The following is a 24,562-nucleotide window of genomic DNA, read 5'->3' as shown; positions in this document are numbered from 1 at the left end:
TGATACAGCAGTAAAAGACCTTGATTCGATCATTTCGATTAAGTTCTACAATAGTCAATCAAATTCTAGAATTTTAATCTACATCAAGCTTCCATACAAAAAAAAAAACTTTATTCACGAGATATATCATTTAATTAATTAGATATTGAAGATCGAGTCTAAATCTGAAACAGAAACAGCAATGGGATCAGCAGTAGGATTTTAAAATTTCTAGTTTGCCAAGCAGAAGCAATGAGAACCAAGATGAGATAGATGGAACTTACTTAATCTGTATTATAAACAATGTACTCATTGTACATCAGCTCAGAGGCTTGACATTCAAAGTCACTAGTTTGCCACAAGGTACGATGAAATTATTCCTCCACTTAGTGAATTCTGACTCCTGAGGTACTTTCTTGCCATGCACTTTTGTAGAGTGCTTTCCCTCAGGTGGTTTTTCCATATAATGTGACAATAAATAAAGTTTCGGTTCTTATTCAGAAAAGAGGAAAAAAATCAAAAGGAAGATTGGATGTGTCAATATTTTCCCGCAAGCCACATTTGAGAATATTGGGCGAGTAAAGCAAGTTCACTACCACAGAGAATCCTGCAGGAAAAGCTGTCATTATGCCATCTAAATCAGAAACCATACAGCAAGTTGAACGAGGGTAATTGCGCCAAATTTGCAAGCACATGGAAGTGTGTTTTGAGTCTTGAAAGTAGGTACTTCATGCAACAAAGGTTAAGGGTAAGGATCTCTAGGACCCCACCTTCACGTCCATTACAGGTTAATGGTCATGCTATTGCATGTTGAATGAGTGCATGCACAATGTCAGTGGCCGACTCAAATCAAGCAAGAGGACTAACATATGTGCACACACAGACACATACTAACACATATAAATCATGGGATGTGAACTCACCATTGCCTTCTTCAGCTCGTAGACCTCCCCTTGGGCAACTTCACTGAGAAGCCTTAGTCCCACTGGATTTTTCTTATCAGTATAAGGAGATTTCAGGCTAAATAAAATTTTCGTTATACATGAAAAGAATAGTGTTTGCTAAAATCATCAGCACACATCTCCTGACAAACACAGGAGAAAGCGCCAAAAGGTTGCAAGATGGAGATGGAGTAAAAAAGGTAATCTCAGTAGTTTGTAAAAAAGGTGAACAAAATCATATTCCCAAGCAACCAGAGATTATATGACCCCCAATATAAATAAATCAGCAAGGCCATGGCCCCAGAAAGTACGAGTCTCTGTATGACCCATGACATTCTTCCTAGCTTACAATCCCACAAAGACTGCCTACTCGTTGACGAGATAAAAAACAAAACTGGTACAGTGTAGGAGTAGTGAAGTTGGCATGAAGAAGTGCGGTTAATTTAAGCTTGTGCTAGAGGGTCTTGCATGAAGAGGTACTGCAAGGAAGAGAATTACAGAGTCATTTCTTCTAAAGTATGCTAACTAGCAAATATAATGCATTTCTGATGTTTAATTTTCAAAAGCATACCTCAAATGATTTTCCTGATCTTTCAAATTCTAGCATGCTCAGAGCAACTTCACAGCTTTGTGCAACAAGAGGCTCAGAATCCTTTGAGAATTCCTCAAGAAGTGCAACACTTTTCTCATCTATGAGAGAGTCAGAATAAAAACCTAATTAGAGTAGCCAGACTGAATATAGTCTAGCTTTCAAAGGTCACATTGTGCACAAACATACAGGCAAAAGTCGAATGATAATTACATAGCATATTGAGTGAAAAAGGACAAGATTTATCACAAGTTACACAGCCCCAACTAGGACAGTTAAGTATAGGAAATAGAAATAGAAGTACACAATCTTCACATATAGACATAAAAAAAAATAGCTGCCTTTTTTTTCCCCTTCTCTTTTTTAATAGAAAATAATCTCGTGTTTATGTGAAATTAACAGCTATCATCACCCACACATAATTGCAAGGAATTGCTTTCGCAAGAACAATCATAAGATTCTCTCTTCAACCTCAAGCAATATTCATAGATTGTTACTCCAAAGGGTGTTATGACAGAGCATCGTTAACTTATCCAACAACAATGAATTCCATGCTTTTATATATCTTCTACAACCATTTCATAGATTTTAAACTAAAATAATTTTCTATCCATTTTTGCTGGATCTTGATCATAATAAGAAGAATCACAAAAACACAACAGAAATAAGATCAAATGATGTACCTGCAATGGAACCAAGAGCTTCTGCAGCCTCATGCCTGACCATTGGATGCTCATTTGCATTTCTTAGTATTCTACAAAGTGCAGCTGAAGCAGCTTTGTTTTGCAATTGGCCCAAAACATAAGCAACCTGAAAACTATAGAAAAGTGTTTGAGAAAAGAAACAAGAAAAAAAAAACATATTTAAGTTATAGCACCATTATAATCCCAAATAAATTTCAGAATGGAAGAACTAATTAGTGATTCTCATTAGACACTATTACTATTTACCAAAGTAAAACTCTCACCAATTATCAGACATCTGAGTTTCCACTAGAACATATCATAATTACATATGCATATTCACTCCAAAGGATGACGCAAGACAAGTCACAATGAGCATAATCATAACTTGGTTTAAGAAAGCTCAATAAACCTCATGCTTAAGCAGTGCACTATTTGCAGCCAAAGAATCAACTATAGCAGAAACAGCTCCATCCCCACCATGATTCCGAAGTGCAAAAAGAGCACTGTAGCGCTCATACATGCCTCTTTTTTCATCCAGAAGAAATCCCCTGAAAAGTCAATTGAGTTCGGTCAGCAATCTAACCAAATATAGTACGTATGGAAAAGGTTCTAATCCATAAACAAAATACCTCAGCTCATCAACAGAAGAGCTTAAAGAAGATGGTGCGGCTGGGTCAACAGACAGGAAGGGTGATTTTTCAGCCACAGATGATCCATCAACAGTGCTTGTTGTAGCATTCATTTCCTCAATTCGCTTGAGAGCCAGTTCACAAGTTTCTCTAACCTCCTGAGCCGGATCAGCAGTCAAGCTATTCTTCAAAAGAGGTACAATACTCTCTAAACCAATTGCACCAAGAGCTTCGGCAGCCTGTAAATATAACAGTGAAAACAACATGGAAAAAATCAGTACCATCAACAATATAACAAAGAAAAAAACGATGCTACACATTGATGTTAACACACCTCATGGCGAACAATAGGATGCAAAGAAAGATCATTTAGAACTGCTTCCAGAGCAGGGATAGCTTCAGCATCTTGCATTTGACCCAACGCAAATGCAGCCTCATGTGCCAGCAAATTTGAAGAATCCCTTGTTGCTGAAGATGAAAGTAAAAAAGAAAAAAAAATTATTTAACCACAAATTTAACTTAAAAATAAAAAAATTCTACTTCTTCAGGGGGGAAAAACCAAGAAGAAAAACTTCAGATTTAGATAGAAAATTTATCAGCAAGTTAACAAGTTGAAATTATCAAACTTTCTCGCCTATAATTTATTCCGCCCATCACTCATCCATTATCAAGTAGTAAGGGAGAACCAACTTAAGCATAATCTACACACACACACGCACTAGAAAAACAAGGACAGCAACTTTCTTTCGTCGAGCAATTGTTGGGCAAAACGAAGCCACCTAAACAATGACACGCTCCAAGAACTCAAATTCCATAATCAGATGTTTTCTTCTAACATAAATCAACATAATTTGTTTCCAGAAAGCCCAACCAAGCGACTCATAAGACACCTTTCAATGGTTAACTAAGCATCAAAATCATAAGACACCTTTCAATGGTTAACTAAGCATCAAAATCCGAAACAAAGGCAAAATTAATAAAAAAACAAGAGGAAGATAGGAACCATGAATGAGGGCGTTGCGGGGTCCAGGGCCCTTGAGATTACGGAGAGAGAAGAGAGCTCTAAAGCGTTCGTGGATAGGCTGGCTTTGGTCGAGCAACCGATCAAAAAGAAATTGCTCCAAGTTGGACCGGGAATCTGTTGGGATGGTTGCTTTCAATGAACCCATGAGATAGCGGTGGTGCTAAGCGGCTGTTCTGGAGTTGTCTTTGTTGCAGTGGCACCACCAAGCCACGCAGAATTACAAGAATCCGCCGCTAATTCTTTTGCAAACTTGCAAAAATACGTTGGTTTTTTTTTTTGTATTTATATAAGTTGCTTGGGCCATTTTTATATAAGTTGAGTGACAATTCACCGCATTCCTGGGGCAGATTTAGGTGGAATAATGTTTGTAAATTAATAAAAATTAATAATTTCTCTTAAAAAATTACAACATAATAAATAAATTTATTTTAAAATTTAAAAAAAATCATAAAAACCTTAGATGTCCATATTCAATTGCTATGCCTCAAGAACTTAAAGGAAAACTAGCTTTAGAGTTTTAATGATAATTCACTACTAATCACAAGTCATTCATTGATATTCTTCAACATTGGTCAGTTGCGGGTTATATTTTCTTTTTTAGCTATCCTTTTCTTCTTCTTCTTCTTTTTCTATAGAATGTTGTATCTAGAATGTTTTTAGATGCATTTATGTAATTTTACCCTGGCACTTTCCAGTGTTTGGATGTGAAAAATAATTTGAATTAATTTTGTATAATTTTTTTTTTTACCAGAAACATAGCTTATTTTATAAAATATAACTATATATGAGAAATATTGTGGGTTGTAAATTTTTTTTTACGGGTAAAGACAATTTCCCTTTATTATCCCACTATATATCATAAACATCAAGAGAAAAATATAATAAATAATAAAAAAAAAACTATCAAGTTATGTTTATTAGAGGGTTCTACTTTATTAATTTGTGTTCCAAAGTTCCCCTCTCCCCATTCCCCTCTCTCGGTTTAGTTCCCCATTCCCCCTTCTCGATTCAGTTCTTTTAATTTTTCATTTTTTTCTTTTCCCCTGATTTTGTTCTCCCCAATTCTTGATGTAAAATATGATATGAAAAAAATATTATTTTTGTTATATTTTCAATGATAAAAAAAAACATTTTTAAAAAACAACCGTTTCCTTTATCACAATCACAAACACTATCTTAGTCAAATAATTTATGCTTTTTTATGATATACTTCACACATAATTGTGTTTCAAATTTTAGTTTTGTAAAAGCTAGAATAACTTTTTTTTTTATTATTATTGTTTTACATTTAAAAATCCATCTCATGATAGTTTCATCCAAAACATATGTTTTTAAATCTAATTTTTTAAAATCATAATTAAAAATATTTTAATTTTTTTTAAAAAAAAATTATAACCACAAAAGCTATTATAATACCAAACGCACATTAATAGAAAGGTTGAACTCATGTTCACACATTGTAACTAAATTCACGTATTGAGTCCAATCAAAGCCCTTACAAAAATTCAAATTTTCCAATAGTGTTTAAGATTTTGGTAATGATTGCTTTTTAAAATATTTTTTATTTAAAAATGCATTAAAATAATACTTTTTTATTTTTTAAAATTTATTTTTGATATCAAGATATAAAAAAGATCTAAAATTATATATATATATATATATATATATATATATATATATATATAATTTAAAGCAAACAAATTCTAAAAATTCTAAAATTATTTTTCAAAAGCAAAAACAAACACACTCCTCATAAGTGAACAACAATATGCAAGCCAAGTCCAAACCACTCTCAACACCGAGTTTTTTTTCTTAAAGAGAAAAACGTAAAACGGATTTGAGTATTTTTGTACTTTAGCACTTTTTTTAAAAAATGAATAAAATAATATAGTACAAAAAATATATTTTTTAAAATAGTACAATTTAGAGAGTCGCAAGCGTGATATGTGACTCTCCAATTCTAAAAATAAGTTGACACGATTTACAATAAAAAGAGTAGAGAGAGAAAAACAAGGAAAGAAAAAGAAAAAAAATCTCGAAGACACTAAAACTTCAATGATAATACCACATATATAGTTGAAAAGATATTGATGAGACAAATCTAACGACATTAAGAAAGGTCACAAACAATGATAAAAATGGGCCACACGTTCCATTCAAATGTGTCGGAGCTCGTTTGCTTTCATACAACTCATCCAGTCCACTTTGAGCACTGTTAGTGATGTTATTGCATTCGTTTCATCGAGATTTTTTTTAATGTATTGGTGATATCACTACCAAAGCTTCGATGTGTCTCTGGTTCCTTTTATTTTTAGTTTTTATCTTTTCCTCTCTCCTCTCAAATTATATAAGGAGAGCGGAGAGAAAAAGAACAAAGAAAAAAAAAATCTTAGATGTACGCTAAAACTCCGATGATGATAGAACTTACACCGTTGGAAATATTTCGATGAGATGAATTCAACAATATCAAGAAAGATTACCAACGGTGACCGAAATAAGTCATACAAGTTGTCTAAAGTCAAATGAGCCCCAACTTATTGAGATGACTCGTGTGACTTATTTTGTTCACTATCGGCGACATTTTTTTAATGTTGTTAGATTAATCTCGTCAATTTTTTTAATAATATTGGTGGTGTTCTCATCAAATTTTTGGTGTTTTCATGGTCTTTTTTATTTTATTTTCTTGTTTTTCTCTCTCCACCCTTTTATATCTTTTTATTATAAATTGTACCGGTCTATTTTTAAAATTGAAGAGAATCAACAGATGACAGTCACCAGTCACCAGTCACCAGTCACATATACCTTATATAACTCTTTAAATTATGCTATTTTTTAAAATATATTTTTATTTTTTTTAAAGTGCTTAAGTAAAAAATAAGAAACTCAAAAATGGATTTATCCATTTTCTGATTAAACGACCAAAATTGATGACATCATCAGTGGCTCGCACCCCTCCATCTATCTGTCCTTAGCCGTATAAATAAAATTCCCAGCTATCTCCATCGCCTCTTTTTCCTTCCTTCCCAATTCACTCCAAAGGTAAGTTTCGTCTTGTTTTCACTCTCTTAATTTTCCATGTTATGTTCATTATCAGATCTGTACTCTCTCTCTCGCGCTCGATCTCACTCATTCCTGATCAATCTGTTATAACTCCGTGAATCTCAACTGCAACTCGACTTTTAAATCTGTCTAGATCTGATATTTTCAATCTCAGTGCCGTTATTTATTTTTTGAATAATTGAGTTGCAGCATCTTCAAAAGCTGTGTGAGATTGTTGCTGTGAGAGAAGAAGAGAAGGTACTGTGAACTTGAAGCCATGAATTCGAGGAGGTTAGTTGTATTCCGATTCCGATGTTTGGTGCAATTTTGCTAGATATCTGATTTGATACTTATATTAATATACATAGTAAATGTATTCTTTATTTAGAATAGAGGACGATTTGTTAGCCAAATTGTGTATGCGAATGCTGCTGTCTAGAAAAAAATAATTGTAGTAAATTAAGAAATGAGGAGCTGGGATTGAATGAGATGGATGAGTGCTTGAGGTTCCAGGTTATGTTGAGATAATTGGTTTGTGGAGTACTGGTGTGTGCTTATTCATCAATTTACATACACGCGCACGCGCGCACATATACATACATACACAGACACATATGTATATGTATGTACGGGAGAGCCGCATTACAAAGTAATACAGGACAATGATAATACATGAAAAGCATACGTGAGCAAAACTAAAAGAAGCTTAGCAATTCTATTCTTCACAAAATTCTAGAAATTCACTACTCGCTTTTAGTAAGTTTGTAATGAATTGATTGAATGATCAGTTGAGCTTTTTTCCGCATGGATCCGCCTTTTTGTCTCCTGTCGAATTACATAAATACAGGAGCACTGAGCCAACCTTAGGACAGTAGCAGCAAAACCTCTTTTTGCAGATTTCTCTTTGTGTAGTAAAGTTCAATAACCCAATCTACAACAGGCCAGTCAAATACCACGTACCAATAAAATATTCCTCCATACCTCTTTGATAGCAGCACAAGTGAAAAACAACTGATCTCTGTTTTCTGGACTTTGATGACACATATCATGGACATTCGAAGTACTCCCTGTTCTTAGCTGTCTAGTTTTGGTGGTGAGCCTGTTCAGCAAGGCTAACCATGCTATGAAGCTATGCCTTGGTATGTGCAAACTACCCCATACTAATTTATACCAGTCTACTCTTGCTTGCTTCTCCCTGATGTGGTCCCATAAAGATTCCACACTAATGGAAGAGCTTAGCTGCCATGAAATACCGTCTTTATTGTTAGATCAAGGACAAATAACACCACAAACAGCATCCCGGATATTCACCATAGTATCTGATCTCGCACGAGGACAGTGTCAATTTCCTGGGAGTCATGTGTTGTGTGATGCTGTAACCAGCAGTAAAATAATTTCTGTTAAATTCTTGAAGATGGAACTCGTATTTTAGTTTGTTTGATAACTAGAATGTGGTGTTTTTTTTTAAGTGGATTAGCCTGGGTTAGGAAAATCCTTTAAACTCAGATGAATGTTGTATTTTATTATCATCACAAACTCTGGTCACTTGGCAGTATAAATTTGAGTAACCCCTCCCTCTCTTTCTAAGGTTATCCTTGTTATTAGTATCTAGATACTGGCCACTTTCTTTCATTCAGGGTTTACTTTATAAAACTAATTTATTCCTGCACATAATACTGCTGAGTGTGCTGTTACAGAAAAGCCTTCAATGTTGTCTAATATGTAAAAGATTTAGTTCTAGATTATGCATTGACTTTGTTTTTGTTAGTGATGAAAACCTTCCTGGAAACTTATGCTATGGAAAATGTCGGAGTGAGATGATTTTCCATAAAATGAATTTTTGTAACGACATGCAGATATAAAATCATTTTTGTAATGGGCTTTACATTATGTGCCCCATCACACACTAAAAAAAATGATAAAACATGCACTGCAATTCTAGTCATTAATTATCTGTTCCCCCCTTTTGCTTACCATAATTAATTTCTCCTTTTGATTTTTCTTTGTGATACAAGTCATTGTTCTAATATATTTGTTCTTGAAAAAGCTATGCATTTCTTTTGGTTCCTGTATAACTGAAGACACATGTTACTAGTTAAGCCTGATACAATTTCCTTGCAACTTGATTGTGGAGACTGAAACGTAACTTCATCTATCAACTGCCCTCCTAATTTACATGAGTTACTCCTACTATTGGAGGAGGCTGCCCATATTTATTTGGCTAATGTGTTTGTGCCATAGTGGTATTACCTTGACATTCAGCATCATACTAGAAACCTTTTCTGCACAGGGACATCCGTAACAATAGAGCTGCTCTTTTTGATGGAATTGAGGAGGGTGGCATCAGAGCCTCATCCTCTTACTCTTCCCATGAGATTGATGAGCAAGATAATGAAAGAGCTTTGGAAGGATTGCAAGATAGAGTCATTCTGCTGAAGAGAGTGAGTTTTCTCAGCTAGTAAAGTAGCTTGTCAGTCAATTGATAGGAGTATCGCAATATTGTTATCTGGCTAATTTATGCTGCTTTCTGGATGTTGAGACCTGGAACACATGAGAGAGAAACAAGTGAAAGCTTTATCTCACTGTCTCTGGCTGCAAAGCTTCTCAGAATATTCCTGAATTCTCGTTTTTCTGGTTTTCAGGAATCTGAATGCAGTAATGATGAGAGTATGGCAATGTTATTATTAGGCTAATTTATGCTCTGCTTTTTCAATGTTGAGACCTAAGAACATGAGAGGGAAAATAAGTGAGAGCCTTGTCCCACCAGTCCCTGTAGTTGCAAAGCTTTCTGAATTTTCCTAAATTTGTTCTCTGGTTTCTCAGCAATCTGAAGTCAGTAATTTTGAGTAATATTGTTAAAGATAATATGTTAATGCTTTTAGATATCAAGCATAATTAGCCTTTCTTGAAAATCATCTTGTGTTTTCTAGGAAGAATGGTGTTATGATCTCTAAATTACATGTTAGCATGCCCTACCAACATGTTGAGCTTTTTATTCAGTTCAAATTGAAATGGCTAGGTGTCAAAAGCTTGATCCAGTATCTGGAATTAAAATTTAAGCTGAAATTATTGTTGTGCTGGTAGAGCTCGTATAATTTCATTTGTCCATGAACTACGTTTCTTAAACTTCCGAGCATATTTTAATGCATTTTAATTATGCAGCTGTCAGGTGATATAAATGAAGAGGTGGACAACCATAATCTTATGCTAGACAGAATGGTATATATACTGCAGCCTGGGCTTTCTTTTTTTATTCTGTTTTTGTTGTTATAATAATGTGATACTGTTTGCATTAGGGCAATGATATGGATTCTTCCAGGGGAGTGCTGTCAGGAACCATGGATCGCTTTAAGATGGTATGTAAATTAGATGATTTTTTCCCCTCCTTTTACTTCTCATAGTAATTGCAGATTCTACTCTTTTGGGTATCCTTCTTATACATGTTTTCTTGCTGAACACCTTTCTTGTAATGGCCGACTGATGGCTAGTTTGTTTTACATAGGTATTTGAAACCAAATCAAGCCGTAGAATGTTTACACTCGTGGCATCATTTGTGGTCCTATTCCTAATTATATACTATCTCACTAGGTAATATTCCTCTGATGGATTTGGTATAGCTGTGGGCCTTATGTTAGAACCCGGGATTACCCCATTTAACGTTTTTACTATAATCAATGTTCCTGCTTGTGATAGACTCACCCAGGCATGCTTTGTGTAAAGATGTTTCATGTCTTAAACGTGTGTTGAATTCATGGAATGGATGTAAAGTCTTTGCTCGTGTTTTTGTTTTCAGTTGCATGAAATCAGCCAGTTGCATAATCTTATGAGGTAAAACACTTGACCACAAAGATAGTGTTTGATATTGCGATAAAAATTATTTTTTAAAGTGTTTTTTGTTTTGAAATACATCAAAATAATTTTATTTTTTTAAAAAAAGTTATTTTTAATATTAGTATATTAAAATATCATAAAACACTAAAAAAAAATTAAATTAAAAAAAAATCTAAAAAAATTAAAAATCACGATGGTGGTTAATTACCGTAACGTTTGGCTCTTTTTTGAATTAGGGCAGCTTGACTAACCGAACCAATTATGTTTAGCGGACATGCCATGCCTTGGCATGTTCAAAGCAGCTTTTAAATCTTATTGCTCCGTTACGAACCTCTCCCCTATCCTGTTATCAACCTTTTTGAAGCTTTGGCGATTGCAACACGGGTATCAATCCAACTACTCTAGCTTTCATGGAAGCCAAAAATGGCAAAAATCACGACTCACGAAGCAGCAGGAAAACAGCTGTACGCCATGGCAGCTGCAGACCTCTAAAATGTAATTAAAAGCTAGGTGGACCGATGAGGTATGCAATTTGGAGTCTGGTATTTGTCCCTTGGTGTTATTGTTGAAATACATCACTATGTAATAATCAACAAAGATATCAGTGCCGGAGATAAAAGAAGCAAAAGATTTGTCTTTCCTTCCGTTATGAAACCAGGTGGACGGATTTCAAGCAATGCCTCCCAGCTAATCCGCCATGATTATAGCCTATTTTACAGGCATTTATTTGTCAGTCCAGTCTTCTTCGTTATACATCAGTGTCATCATCTTACGTCTTCAGTGGTTGAAAAATTAAAACGGCGTTTCATTTGTTTTTTATTCAATACAATATTTCAATGTCATAAAAAAATCAGATGCTCAAAAGACAACGGTGAAAAAAAAATTATAAAATGATGCATCTGGAAATCAAACCCTGGTCTGTACTTTTGGGTATTTAGAAGTGACAAGGGTTGTTTTAAAAATGTTTTTTTTAAAAAATATATTAAAATAATATTTTTTTATAAAAAATATTTTTAATATCAGCATATTAAAATACTAAAAAATATATATATTTTTTAATTTTTATAAAATATTATTTCAAATGCAAATCCCAAACAGCATCTTTTTTTTGCACTTGACCTCTTGTGCTAGTCATTCACAGCTTAAGACCTGAATTGCGAAATTTAATCATTTTGGATTGCCCCCCTGGAAAAAAAAAACTGGGATTTGACCTTGCTGTTTTTGAGACATAACTACGTTTATGGGAACAAGGAAACACATAATTAATCACCTACTCTTTTTATTCGGTGATCAACTGTTGTTTTGGACATTTATCTCTGATATATACTTGTAATATTTTATCATACACGTCTAGAAGTTCACAGCTATCCCAAAAAAAAATAAAAAAAATTGATATGGTCCAAGATGACGAGCTAGCTGTATATGGCGAGCTCGGTCTAATATTCATTAGCCTGCAGTTTGAGAGGCTGAAAGAGTCGTATATACCCGCAACGTCCGCCTAGCCAGGCATGATAAATACTAATTTCTAAGCTGATGGCCGTACACAGTCTCCATGGTCTTTGGTTACGAGGCTAATATTCATTTGGTTAATAATCTTACAGAATAAGGTGAGAAAACATGTGACTTTGTGATTTAGATCTGATTATCTCATGTTGAGAGGAGCTGTTAAGTTTTAGATGTTCTTGATGATTTATTTTAAACAACTGTGACGATTTAGATCTTCGATTGCCTTTGTATTTTATATCTTTTTTTTGTTCACTTTAATCAAGCGTTGTTATACTTTTCTGTGTGTGTATATATTTATGTATATACACACACACACATGCTGCATAAAAAGATTATTTCTATTTTTTTTCATTTTATCTAGCAATTTCATCCAGCTACCCGATTAAAGAATATTAGATATATAGCTCGTACAACATAAAAAAAGATGTTAAGGGTATTTATAACTTGAATCAACCCGAGTTAACGAATAAAAAACCTAAAATATGAAGATCAAAATAATCTCATAGAAAAAAAAAACAGAAAGAATAATAAAGCTCAAAGCTCAATTACTTAGGTAGTGTTTGACATTGTAATAGTGTTTACTTTTTAAAGTGTTTTTTTTTGAATACATCAAAATAATATTATTATTATATATTTTAAAAATTCAATTCTAACATAGCATATAAAAAAAAAATTTTCTTGAAAAGCGCTACCTTGCTGCAATAACAAACGATATCTTAATGTTAAAGATGAAATTGAAAAAAAAAAAAAAAAAACTAGAGAAAAAACTCGGGTCAATCTAGTTAACTAGGCTAACCTATGATCCGCGTCATGAAATCGAATAAAAAATTAAATAGTTTAAAAAGAACCTAGAAAAGGACCGAAGTTATATCAATTAAAAAAAGTAAAAAAAAAACCCAAGTAAACCCATGTTAGCTCGACGAACCCGTGATAACCACACATAAAATAAAGAAAAAAAAAATCACAAAACTCAAGGCCTAATGCAAAAAAAATAAAATAAAATAATGACCAAATTTGGTAAAAAAAAATGAAATAAAATGTCTAGGCACAGAAAAAAAAAAACTTCAAAAAAAATTAAAAACAAAATAAATAAATTAAAAAAATAATAACCAAAATTAAAATAAACAACAACTCGAAGACATATTTGATTTTTAGAAGGTCTAATGCGAAAATCAAGGTGTGGAGAGAAAAAAAGAGAGGAAAAGAAAAAAATTCACTGCGATCAATCGCACCTCTTTCCATTTACACGTGCATACCACAATGTAGAGGACAATGCACTGCTTCCAACACCATCTTGGATGGTGACATTTGAACACCTAAATCGTTGCATGCAGTGTCCAAATAGTATTGGTGCCTCTCACTTGGCACACACCAATAACTTTTTAGTTTTTAATTATTTTTATGTATATTCAAATCTAATTGTCCCTAAAAAACTACATTGAAAAGACTCAATTGACCCTAACCTCAATTTTTTTTTTAGAAATGTAAGGGTAATATTATTATTTAACTGTGCATTTGAAGGTTAAAAATAGCAAAAAACCCTTATACTTCAGCTTTAATTTTTTTTTTTTTTTTTAACTTTCAAGATATGGAAGTTATTATACAGTTTAATTTAAAATGTACAAGGACTTATTTAACCTTAGTTAATATGATAACAATAAATAAATCCCATTGAAAATACCTTTATACCTTAAAACCATGTTATTTGAGTTTTTTTAAGTAAGGCAAAACAAATATTTTTACTGCTCAATCTATAGTAAAGTGTATCTTGGTACATAATAAATAAATGACGCCTCTGATTTTTTTTTTTTTTTGTAATTTTGCATATATAATCCACTATTATGTTGTTGTAATTAGTAATTTGTAAACCATCATTTACTCTAAAAAATGACACAAAGCTAAATAGTCCAATTATGAGGAGAAACAAGATGCTAGAATAAAAAAAGTTCATGAAATCTCCATGATCTATCCAATTTACTAGAAACATAATCGGATTTAAAGATGAAATTTCTAAAAAAAAAGTACTTTTCTTTTCTTTTCTTTTTCTTGAGTTAACGAGATCAGAATTTTTATTAATAATTTAAAAGAGTTTACACAAGCCAACAATGGCAATATATACAGCAAAATCACCTTGACAAAGGAAAATAGTGCACTGAAACACATCAAGATATTTACCAACCTAGAGATATAGCAAATTAAATCAGATGATAATCAGAGAGCTTCAGTGAAACTGGCACGTAATAACCACAGTGAGAATATTTCCCAAAGGTTAATGAGACTAACGCGAAGGCATCTTTAACCATGGATTCAGATGGTGGAAGACTGAAACCTTTGGGAATAAATTACTTACTTCCATAGTAAGCATTTTGGATAAGAAAATAATAAATGCTTCTGGAATTTCTGCGCTCTAGTTCATGGCTTCATGCATAAGCATGCATATATATAAAATCTAAACACATGTGCATACATGCACAGCTCATTCAATCACAAAGGAATCTATCTAGCCCTTGCATATATATGAAGAGGCACCTTTAAGTTCACCAGAAAACCTTTCTATTAATGAATAAAGTAGCTATAATTTAGAATTAGTTCTCAGCAACTTCACAGCTTAACTGAAACATTTCTAAGTAAGTCTTTTGCAGTGAATAAAGTAGCTAGGATAATAGGACAGCACTTCATATAAGGTGGGTTATCCTTCTTAATTTCCAGTATTCCTTCCACCTTTAACGAAGCAATTAGGGTTTCTAGCAACTTTAACTTGCTATATATAAGTTAAATCTTGTCATGAACATTGGCATTTAATGGGAATTCATTGTAGGGTAATAAGGAATAGAGCTTCATGAAATAATGCGAAAGTTTATTAAGTACTGTTTAAATATTACATCTTAAATTGATAACACATGTAAAGCAAAGAAATCTTACAGAACCCTAAATGAATCTAGGGTTATTGGATACTAAATGAAGGAGAGACAAAACCACCTTCAACATCAGTAGTAACCTGCAATTGATGATCTTAGAATGAGCCAGTACTCCCCCTCATCCTTCTTTGAGGTACCAGAGAAAGACAAACGTTGCTTCTCCCTAGCTCTACAAATGTCTTTCTAGGTACATCAATTGCCACAAACATATATTCCATAAATCTAGTACTTACTAAAGCAAACTAATTAAACATCATAAATGCTTTGCACTCGCTTGAAACATTGAAAAATCCACAGCTTTACAATAAATTAAACACAGCAATTAAGTTGAAATACCTAGATAGAATATTATGGATCATGACCAAGTCTAAGCTCCAAATCCAAATCATCATCTGCTTCACTGCCGTCTTCTATTTTTTCTTTGGTATTATCATCTACACGGGATGGGTCGATTTGCTGGCTTAGACTCCCTCTCCAAACATCTTCTCCGATTGGATACAAATGCTGTGGAGTTTGTGCATAGAAATCACCATTGTGTTGTTGTGCATATGGGGATCCTATGCCCCATGTCGAGGATAACGGAAAAAATGTTTGGTAATTCGTATGTACCTCGTGAGGTGTAGGATAGTGAGCTGGGTAACTTTGAAGGGGAGGGTAGCCTCGAAAACTGGGAAAATCCTCATCAGCTTTGCTTGAAAAGGAAGGAACTGAGCTAGGCCTTGACTTGGCTCTATCTTTCCTATGAATATTCATATGTCCTCCCAGAGCCTGAGCAGTAGTAAAGCCTCTCTTGCAAAAAACACACTCATAGGACCGGCCGGTGCCTGTATCTTGATAGGATCGTTCGGTAATTTCTTCGTCGCTTGAGCTCTTCGAGTCTTCATCATGTTGGTTTGATGATTCCATGATATAGAAATTCTAAAAATTCCACTTGAAATAGTGGGAACGCTTAGTGAGCAAGGAAGACGAAGGGTAGATGATGATATATTACAGAGAGGGAAAGGTTTAGGGGGGTGGGAGACAAGAGACAAATAAAGGACATAGGCATTTCCTAAGTGATGAATTCTAGTGAAGGTATTTTGAGAGAGAAAAGTCTTAGATTTTTGCTAGGAGATCGTTTCTGTTAGCCGGCTGCAGCTAGAGCTAGTGGATCCATCTTTTACAGGCACAGTTATTTTTTTATCGATGATTCTCCCTGAGCTGTCCCCTCATTACAGCTTTTGTAGCTTTCATCTATGTTGGCTTTGTTAACGCGGCCATAATTTTGTCATTTCTGTACACATAGCATAGCATAGCGTAGCATATTATATACACATATATTTGCAAATCTATATACTTTTCTAACACTTGTTAATTATCTATTCACACTGGGGCATAAATTTCTTCCGGGGCCTGCCGACCATCAAAGGCAATTTGTCACATCTAATATGTTACGTACCGATCGAAGGAAGGAAAACTTGATTTCTTGAATAAATCAAGACGATATCTGTCTATCGAGAGCATAAACATATATGCAAAAAGTTAGAAGTCCATCGAGGTGACTCCATCACCAATTATTAAGCTCTTTTGGATAGTCACTTCAGTTAATTTCTTGTATTATACTTCTTGCCAAAGAAATACATATTCAACTAGCTAGTTACATATATAGCTACGAGACTTGATTGGAGCTAATCCGGTCCTTGAACAGAGTATGTAGTTGATTTAATTAACTTTTAATATTTAAAATAAAAATCTTAAGCAGATATCATTTCAAGTTTTATAATTAATTAGCGCTAAAGAGCGAAATTGAAGGAGCTTTCTGGTGCCTACTAGCTCGTGAAAGCAAGCCAGTTTCCGCATTGATTGATTTGACTAAAGGGCGAAACATATTCTCTGAAATTTCAGGCACCATACTGATGATGTTTTTTTTTCACGGTGGTCAAGTCAACCATTATTTACATTGCCTGGTCTCAAAATAGTCGTTGAAGGCAAGTATAACACAAGAAAAAGGTTTTCTGTCTTTGAACCCAGCCTATGCTACACGACCGAACTTGCATTTCACATATTGCAGAGGAAAGATGTAGGAAACTTCCTAGAAGAATATATGATGAACAAGAACAGTGTACTTTTGTAGTTTACACCTTGTCTTTAAGCATCGGCCATAGGCGCATAACTAATGGAAAACACATCACCTTTATGTCACCACACAGTCAACATCACATCAATATGATAACCCCAGGTGAGCTATTCAAAATCATAAATTTCATAGATTTGAAGATTTTGTAATCATCATGAGCTGCTCAATTTATTCGGTACGTAGGGTAGAGCAATTTTGAGACGCTAATCATTAGTCACGGCGGTGCTAGCTTGCCATGAAATTATGCCACAACTATAATGAATCATGGGTATATACAACATGAATCACTTGTGCTAGCTTTAGGCTGATTAATCTCAGTTGGAATGCATGAAGAATGCTCCAAAAAGTCTTGGCTTTTACCTGGAGGTGATAGCATGTGCAGGCCGAAACGTTTTCTTTACCTTTCTTTTTCTTATTATTTTAAATCTAGAGGTAAATATTGTAGTTTGCTTGGAAAATGGCAGCACTGAGATTGGTGGGACGTACGCCTGATCGTTAAATAAAACAGCATCTTACATCAGTCTTGATGACAATATGAATTTCACAGGTGGAAGCAAGGGAATTATCTATTGGCCACCGGTGAGGAAAATGGCATTGGCACCTCAAAAACTAAGAACAACTTGTCATTTCAATGACTAGATGGACAAAACATCCCACTCAAGTCTCCTTTTAAATTGGCAAGGAGTAGGATGGGAGATTTGTAATCTTCTCTTGATCGAAAAAGGATCCAATCGAACGTTTGATTTTCTTTTGCCTGATGTATGGGCGACGTCAAAAAGGAAAACGGTGGTTCAAAAGAACAGAAACAGACAGAACACTTAGAGCTGGTTGTGTTATTGGTACGAGAAATGAGGTTGCTCTTAATTAGGGCATTGAACTTGACTAAGTCTCTCTAGTGTATGCCAAGAAAAATGCAAGAGGAAGAGTTTGGGCAGTAAAGACATGGACTGTATCATGGACGACAACTACGTGAGTGCTTACCACTTACTTCTATTTTCTCTACCAAATCACCCGTCTTTTAGTTCCATTCATTGGAAGATGTAACCATGAGAATAAGATTTTTGGAGCTTTGCGAATGTTGCTTGTGAGACCCAGTGTGATTCTGAGAATTCAAATTAATGCTTTAATTTATCGTTGTTATTCTACCAGCAAAAAAAAAAAAAAAAAAAAACTTTAGAAGGCGGCCTTTATTTCCCTTTCTCCTCAACTCGTTTCAAGAAAAGATCCAAGCACATAAATCTGACATTTTTATTTGGAAATTACACGAATTTTTAGATGGGAGGAGCTATTTTTTTTTTTTTCAAAACTCGTGAGAATACATACTCAATGACAATAGCAACGACAACAAAGCCTAATCAATCTTATACAAATCAACGTAGTGTATAACAAAAAATAGAAAATCTCTTTGTTTTACAAAATCTGAATAATATGAAGTCTGCCCTTAATAATACATAATGTTATTTGTATATTGACTAGAGCCAACCACTCTATATATAGGAAAATTCAAATAAAACTCTTAGATCTACTTAAGAAAATAAATATGAAAATAACTAGAAAATAATTCAAAATTCAAAAAATAGCATCTTCTAAATCTGATTTAAGGGGTTTTCCGATCTCGGTTGATTTAAGAGAGTTGATTCTTATATATATATATATAATATATATATATGTAAAATCTTTTAATAAAATTTATAGTTGAGTAATTAAAATTTCACCCCAATTCAACTATTTATAAATATAGTGTTTGTTTGGAAGTGTAGTAAATGTTGATTTTCAAAGTATTTTTTGCTTGGAAATGCATTAGAATAATATTTTTTTTTAAATTTATTTTTAATATTAACACATGAAAATGATATAAAAACACAAATAAATTTAATTTAAAATTTTAAAAAAAAAATCTCAATTTTTTTTTTAAAACATCATCCAACCTGAAGAATTGGATGAGATTGAGAGCATATATATATATATATATATATATAGTGACATGGAATATTTTGCGCAGAAAAAGTAAGAAAGGAAAATCAAAGCATTCATGAATTGAAACTAATGAAAACAGAAGCTTGGACGGTAATCTACGTGCCGACCCACAGGGTCAAACACGTAGATGCACATCAAGACGGTCAATCAGATTGAAGAACTAATTTGAATGGGCCTCTGGTCAATTATCTTGAATTGTAAAAACATTTTCAATTTTTCAAAATAGACCGCTTTTCTGGAATCTAAATTAAAGTAAACTTCAATTGTTCAAAGTGGAGCAGTAATTTTTTAATATTGAAAAAAGCCGCCCTCCTCCATCATGCAGATATGTAAAATATTAGCTACAGGGTCATTTTACAGTTAAATAGAATAATAGGATATATCAAACAATTATTTTAATTCAATAATTTAAATTGTTAAGTAAAATTTTAAGATATGATTTATATTATTCTTTAACACACTCCTTCAAATAAAACCCTTTGAACTTAAAACATGTACAAATTCGTTTTACATTGTATTTAATTTTTTATCAAATAACCAAGAATAATGAGATCCGAACTCGTGATTTCATTAAGACTCTGATACCATGTCAAAGAATCATCTCAACTCAATAGTTTAAGCTGTTAGATGAGATCTCAGGATATGATTTATATTATTCTCTAATAAGATAATGTTTATTTATCATTGTTTGCTTTTGTTTTTTAAATTAATTTTTTATATAAAAAAATATATTTAATAAATATTTTTTTAAAATATTTTTTAATGATTTTAATGTGTTGATATTAAAAATAAAAAAAATTATTTTAATATATTTTTAATTAAAAAATATTATATATTATATTACCAAACATACTCTTAACTCTTAATAGATTAAATTTATTTTTGAAATTAAATCATTTGTGACGCGAATTTATGAATATCTTACTTCTTATTGGAAGCTTGAATCATAATGGTCAAGGACGGAACACCATTAAAGAAACTCATCTTACTAATTGTTGATGCAAGTCATTAGGTCAACATTACATTTTGATGACGACAGTGAGGCTGCAAAAGAGAAAAGATAAAAGATGGAGAGTGGAGTACAAAAACTAGTGGGGGCCAAGGCCTTGCTGATTTGGTATCTTGGGCCATTCTAATTAAGACTATGAATGGACCTTGCCCATCTTTTCTTGTCTGGAAATTAGCAGCACAACAACAAGCGCGTGTGAGTTTCATTCAAAAATATATTAAGATAATAGTTATTATTTTTAAAATTTATTTTTAATATTAATATATCAAAAAAATATGAAATAAAAAAAATAAAATAAAGGTAAAGAGAAAAAAAATAAAATTTAAATTAAAAAAAAATTCAATTTTTTTAAAAAATATTTTTGAAACGCAAAAATAAACACTTTTAATTTATTTGATTTTTATTTTCTTACTATTATATATAAAGCTAAAATAAATCATTGTTTTCCTATATATTTTGTACGGTGAAACTACTAATTTTTCTTTTAAGATCAATTTCATTAAGCTAGGTCTAAAGGTTTTTTTTATCTTTTAAATTTGGTTTTTATTTTTTTAATTATTATTATTTTTTATTTTTAGATTATTTTAATTTTTTTTTTTACAATTTAATCCTTGTGTTTTTTTTCCTATCAAATATAATATATATTTTTTGTTATTATTGCTATTTTTTTACCTTGCAAGATTTTGTTATATATTTTGGTTGCAGGTTTAACAGGTTAACTCAGGTTGAACTCAAGTCATTTTTATTTACTTTTTATGAGGTTATCCTATTTTTATAACTCGGGTCACGGATTTGGTAGAATAACTCAAGTTAAACTTTTTTTTTTAATTAATATTTTTTTAATTTTGTTATAATTTGTTTTGATTTGTTTCATATGATGTTATTATAGCTTCATGATCCAGGTTCCAGGTTGAGGATTTAATAGGTTAACCTAGATTGGTCTGGATGGATTCAATATTAATGAGAAAAGAAGATAATTTTCAGAACAAAGTAATATGGAGTTAAACATGATTAAAACTTTATCAAATGAATAATTAATTAATAAATTTTTAAAATTAGAGGAACCATCTAATTTATTTTTCAGAATTAAAGAGATTAATTTATAATTTACTCCCTTAACTAGAATTAATCATCGGTACCAGAAGATATAATCATACAAGGCCAAGTTTCTTTCTTCTTCTTTTTTTTTTTTTGAACAAAGAAAGACAGGTTGAATAGCAAGACTTTCGGCGAGTTAAAAATTGAGGAGAAAGCATGAATGGCTGAGGATCGTGACGGCAGCTTAACCTCCTTCATCCCATTCACTATTTTCTTTCACTAAAACGTGCACTTTGGCAGGCTCTAATCTACACCGCCATGTCCATTTTACTTACCTCATCTCCTGTTCTATACTGACAGTACTTCAGAGTTGAAATCTGTTCATGCTTTGAATTTAATGATCTCTGCTTCCTTTTCATCCAGTCTCATCACTTTACTATTTACGAAGAGATCGGTGGAATTAAGTCATTTTCTTTAGGTATACAGAACAAACTTCGTGTTTCTTGTGTCGAGGAAAGGTCATCTCATGTCACTGGCACAGACAATGGCAGGAACATGCGAAGGGTCAGATGCTGGTAATGTAACTCTTTGAATCATTTGACAAAGGCAATGGATCGGACAGCCCAAGTGTTAATGCAAAGGAAACTTAATTAAGAGGTTTAATTCAATAAGATGTGCTCATCATGAATTAATCTTTAATTAACGAGGTCATTAATTAGTCTATGCTCACCAAATTTCGACCAAATTAAGGAATGGATTGTGAGAGGCTCACCTACTTCTGCACTCTACATTGCCAACCGAAATTGTTTTCTATGGAGTTTTGAGTGGATATCCACGCAGTAATTGAAGAGAATAAATGAGCATTTGCAGGGAGGAAAATAATATAAAAATAGAAGTAAACAGTTTTGTGTTAATTATTGATCAAGGCAAACATTCACCTAATTAAATCCTCCTCATCTTCCTTAATTACGAATTATATGTGAACAATGAGAGATGCATCTCAACAACTTCATCTTCAACTATGTTACAGTTAACCTAATCAGCAAGGACAAGCCCACCCTAAACTAATCATGAAGTTTAGGATTAAAAACAGACAATTGATTTCTAAGCTGAATGTAATTAAAGCCATACCTAAACAGCATTAATGCATGGTAGATTACATGGACGACAATGATCATAACTGACAACAGACAAGACCAAAAAGGGTTCTCAGCTATAGTATCTGTCAAGTATGGTGTAAGAAAATCCTCGCAGAAGACCGTCTCCCTTCAAATTAGCCTGCGTCTGAGAATATTTCATACAAATCATGGTAGATGATATGGAGGTGCAAGAGACCGGCTAGAAATAAACCCAAGATCCAGCTAGCTACTAGATAGTGTGAGCTTAGAGTAAACATTGATACTTAATTTTATACTTAAAGGCCAAGTCGAAGCTCCAAATCCAAAACCTCCTTCGGATCTTCGCACCCCATTTCCATGTCCAAGTTAATAATCTCACTTCTCCTCAAAACTTCGAGTTGATCACATTCTTGTGCGAAATTTTTCTTCAATTCTCCAACCCCGAACACAGCTCCTGCATTGCTTTTCTTCTTTGTTAAATCTTTAACTTCATGACATTCAACTATGGATTTCTTTTCTCGGCAACAAGGTGAAGAGAAAGAGCTCAGGTATGGAGAATGATCATGAGTGTGATAATCAGGGTACGGCAATAACTTAGATGACGAAGAAAGTAAATGATCGGGGTTAGGATTACTAGTAGGGTACTTTGGACATTTAAAAAACCAAGAAGGTAGCTGTCTCAGCTTGGCTCTATCTCTCCTGTGAACGTTCATATGGCCCCCAAGTGCTTGAGCAGAGATGAATTGTCTCTTGCAAAAGCTGCATGAGTAGTTTCTTTGAGGCCATGAAAAAACGCTTGAATGCTCTCCCTTAAAGATCGCGTTGTTCTTCTCCCATTTGTCTTTAACCGTGCTGCTTCCCTGTGGATATTTCTTGACCATGGCTAGATGTATACCTTCTGTTTCAATACAACCTCAAAAGACCAAACAACAAGAACATTTAGTTTATCTAGCTCAGAAGGTGAGAGAAAGCTCAATGAAGTGAGAAATGCTGTTGTTTCATATTGAAGCTGTCGAAGTAATTATAAGCCAGAAACTGAAAATCCCATCAATGAAAGTATACTCACCTGCAGATGTCTGCTGCTATATTTGGATAATACTTGAACATATGTAAATAGAAAACTCAGTGTGAAGTGTTGTTCTTTTTTGCTAAATCGAGGGGAGATCGAGTGGATGGTTCTTGCTCTTATAGAATTATATAAACCATCTCTACTTAAGCTTCCTGGTTCTTTTATATTGTATAAAAATTTTAATAACCAAACAGTTATGAATTTAAATTTCATTATCGTTATTTATTTAATAAAAATTAAGCAAAAAATAATATGGTTCTATGTAAATTTTAGTTTCGAGTGGTTTTTATTTGGAAATATATGCTAAAAATAATATAAATCATATCTTAAAATCTTACCTAACAGCTTGTAATATAATCAAAACTTGCATCAATAAAAAGAGTTAAATTATAGATCAAAGAGAAGATTTAATGATCCAAGACTAAAATATTTGTTTTCTTTTATCAATTTAAAATGTATGCTCTCTACCCTTACCTTTTAATTAAGTTTTTACTTGCATATTAAGGTTATTAAGAATATTAAAGTTATTAAGAAATGTTTAAGAAATATGGTTTTTTGATATTTGATTTTTTAATCATTTTTAAAGAGTGAGTGTTATACTAATAAAGTCTTAGATTGATACGAAATCATTGGAAGTGATTTTATATATTTTTACTAGATTAATTTGGAGTAATAGTAAAATTGAAAAAAAATGATAAATTTGCAACTTTATGCCACTGAAAATTGGCCTTCTAATCAGCGTTATGGTTGGAATTTAGTATCTAGTTATAATATGCCATGAATTATTTGATTTAACATTTCATCCTAAATTAGAGTTTTGGATTAAGATTCATGATCATTGAAAGTAGATTACTTGAATCTATAATTTTTAGATTTATAAAATTTCTTTTTTTCTTTATTATTGTAAAGAGAACAGAATTCAAAGACAACTAATAATTAGGCACACTCCTTAGCAAATGGCGTGGTAGAAAAAAAGAATCACACATAAAAAGAGATGGCATATAGTATACTTAAAGGTAAATGCTTTCTAATAATTTTTGGCTGAAGTTATCAATACAAAAGCCTATTTCCTCAATGTTTTCCAATAAAAGTA

General features: G+C 32.8%; 3 protein-coding genes across 3 annotated transcripts; 1 reads left to right on the top strand and 2 right to left on the bottom strand.

The window, feature by feature from the left end:
- Positions 1-992: 992 nt before the first annotated feature.
- LOC118062200 (deoxyhypusine hydroxylase) lies at positions 993-4,141 on the bottom strand. Its single transcript, XM_035075924.2, has 7 exons — positions 3,828-4,141; positions 3,159-3,292; positions 2,825-3,063; positions 2,605-2,743; positions 2,193-2,319; positions 1,492-1,610; positions 993-1,399 (listed from the first exon to the last, which is right to left on the bottom strand). The coding sequence occupies exons 1-7, from the start codon at positions 3,991-3,993 to the stop codon at positions 1,364-1,366; spliced, it is 960 nt and encodes a 319-aa protein (XP_034931815.1). The 5' UTR covers positions 3,994-4,141; the 3' UTR covers positions 993-1,363.
- A 2,672-nt stretch (positions 4,142-6,813) lies between these two features.
- LOC118062201 (bet1-like SNARE 1-1) lies at positions 6,814-10,679 on the top strand. The gene is made up of 6 exons (XM_035075925.2): positions 6,814-6,887; positions 7,098-7,178; positions 9,178-9,328; positions 10,050-10,106; positions 10,184-10,243; positions 10,390-10,679. Exons 2-6 carry the CDS (start codon positions 7,165-7,167, stop codon positions 10,477-10,479), a joined length of 372 nt encoding a protein of 123 aa, XP_034931816.1. The 5' UTR covers positions 6,814-6,887; positions 7,098-7,164; the 3' UTR covers positions 10,480-10,679.
- A 4,390-nt stretch (positions 10,680-15,069) lies between these two features.
- LOC118062202 (protein LATE FLOWERING) lies at positions 15,070-16,331 on the bottom strand. The gene has a single exon (XM_073409001.1). The coding sequence runs from the start codon at positions 16,046-16,048 to the stop codon at positions 15,491-15,493; it is 558 nt and encodes a 185-aa protein (XP_073265102.1). The 5' UTR covers positions 16,049-16,331; the 3' UTR covers positions 15,070-15,490.
- Positions 16,332-24,562: the final 8,231 nt, after the last annotated feature.

The sequence above is a fragment of the Populus alba genome, chromosome 5, assembly GCF_005239225.2.
Source record: "Populus alba chromosome 5, ASM523922v2, whole genome shotgun sequence".
NCBI lineage: Eukaryota > Viridiplantae > Streptophyta > Magnoliopsida > Malpighiales > Salicaceae > Populus > Populus alba.
The sequence above is the reverse complement of the archived record's forward strand: the minus strand, read 5'-3'. Positions and strand labels throughout refer to the sequence as shown.

What these genes read in the sequence shown, in the direction of transcription:
- LOC118062200 (XM_035075924.2), bottom strand. Translation starts at nt 3,993, where the DNA reads ATGGGTTCATTGAAAGCAACCATCCCAACAGATTCCCGGTCCAACTTG. An exon ending in CCGCAACGCCCTCATTCATG is followed by an intron (nt 3,293 to 3,827) that starts GTTCCTATCTTC and finishes TTTCATCTTCAG; the next exon opens with CAACAAGGGATTCTTCAAAT. An exon ending in GTGCACTGCTTAAGCATGAG is followed by an intron (nt 2,320 to 2,604) that starts GTTTATTGAGCT and finishes TATAGTTTTCAG; the next exon opens with GTTGCTTATGTTTTGGGCCA.
- LOC118062201 (XM_035075925.2), top strand. An exon ending in GAGTCATTCTGCTGAAGAGA is followed by an intron (nt 9,329 to 10,049) that starts GTGAGTTTTCTC and finishes TTAATTATGCAG; the next exon opens with CTGTCAGGTGATATAAATGA. An exon ending in ATCTTATGCTAGACAGAATG is followed by an intron (nt 10,107 to 10,183) that starts GTATATATACTG and finishes TGTTTGCATTAG; the next exon opens with GGCAATGATATGGATTCTTC.
- LOC118062202 (XM_073409001.1), bottom strand. Translation starts at nt 16,048, where the DNA reads ATGGAATCATCAAACCAACATGATGAAGACTCGAAGAGCTCAAGCGAC.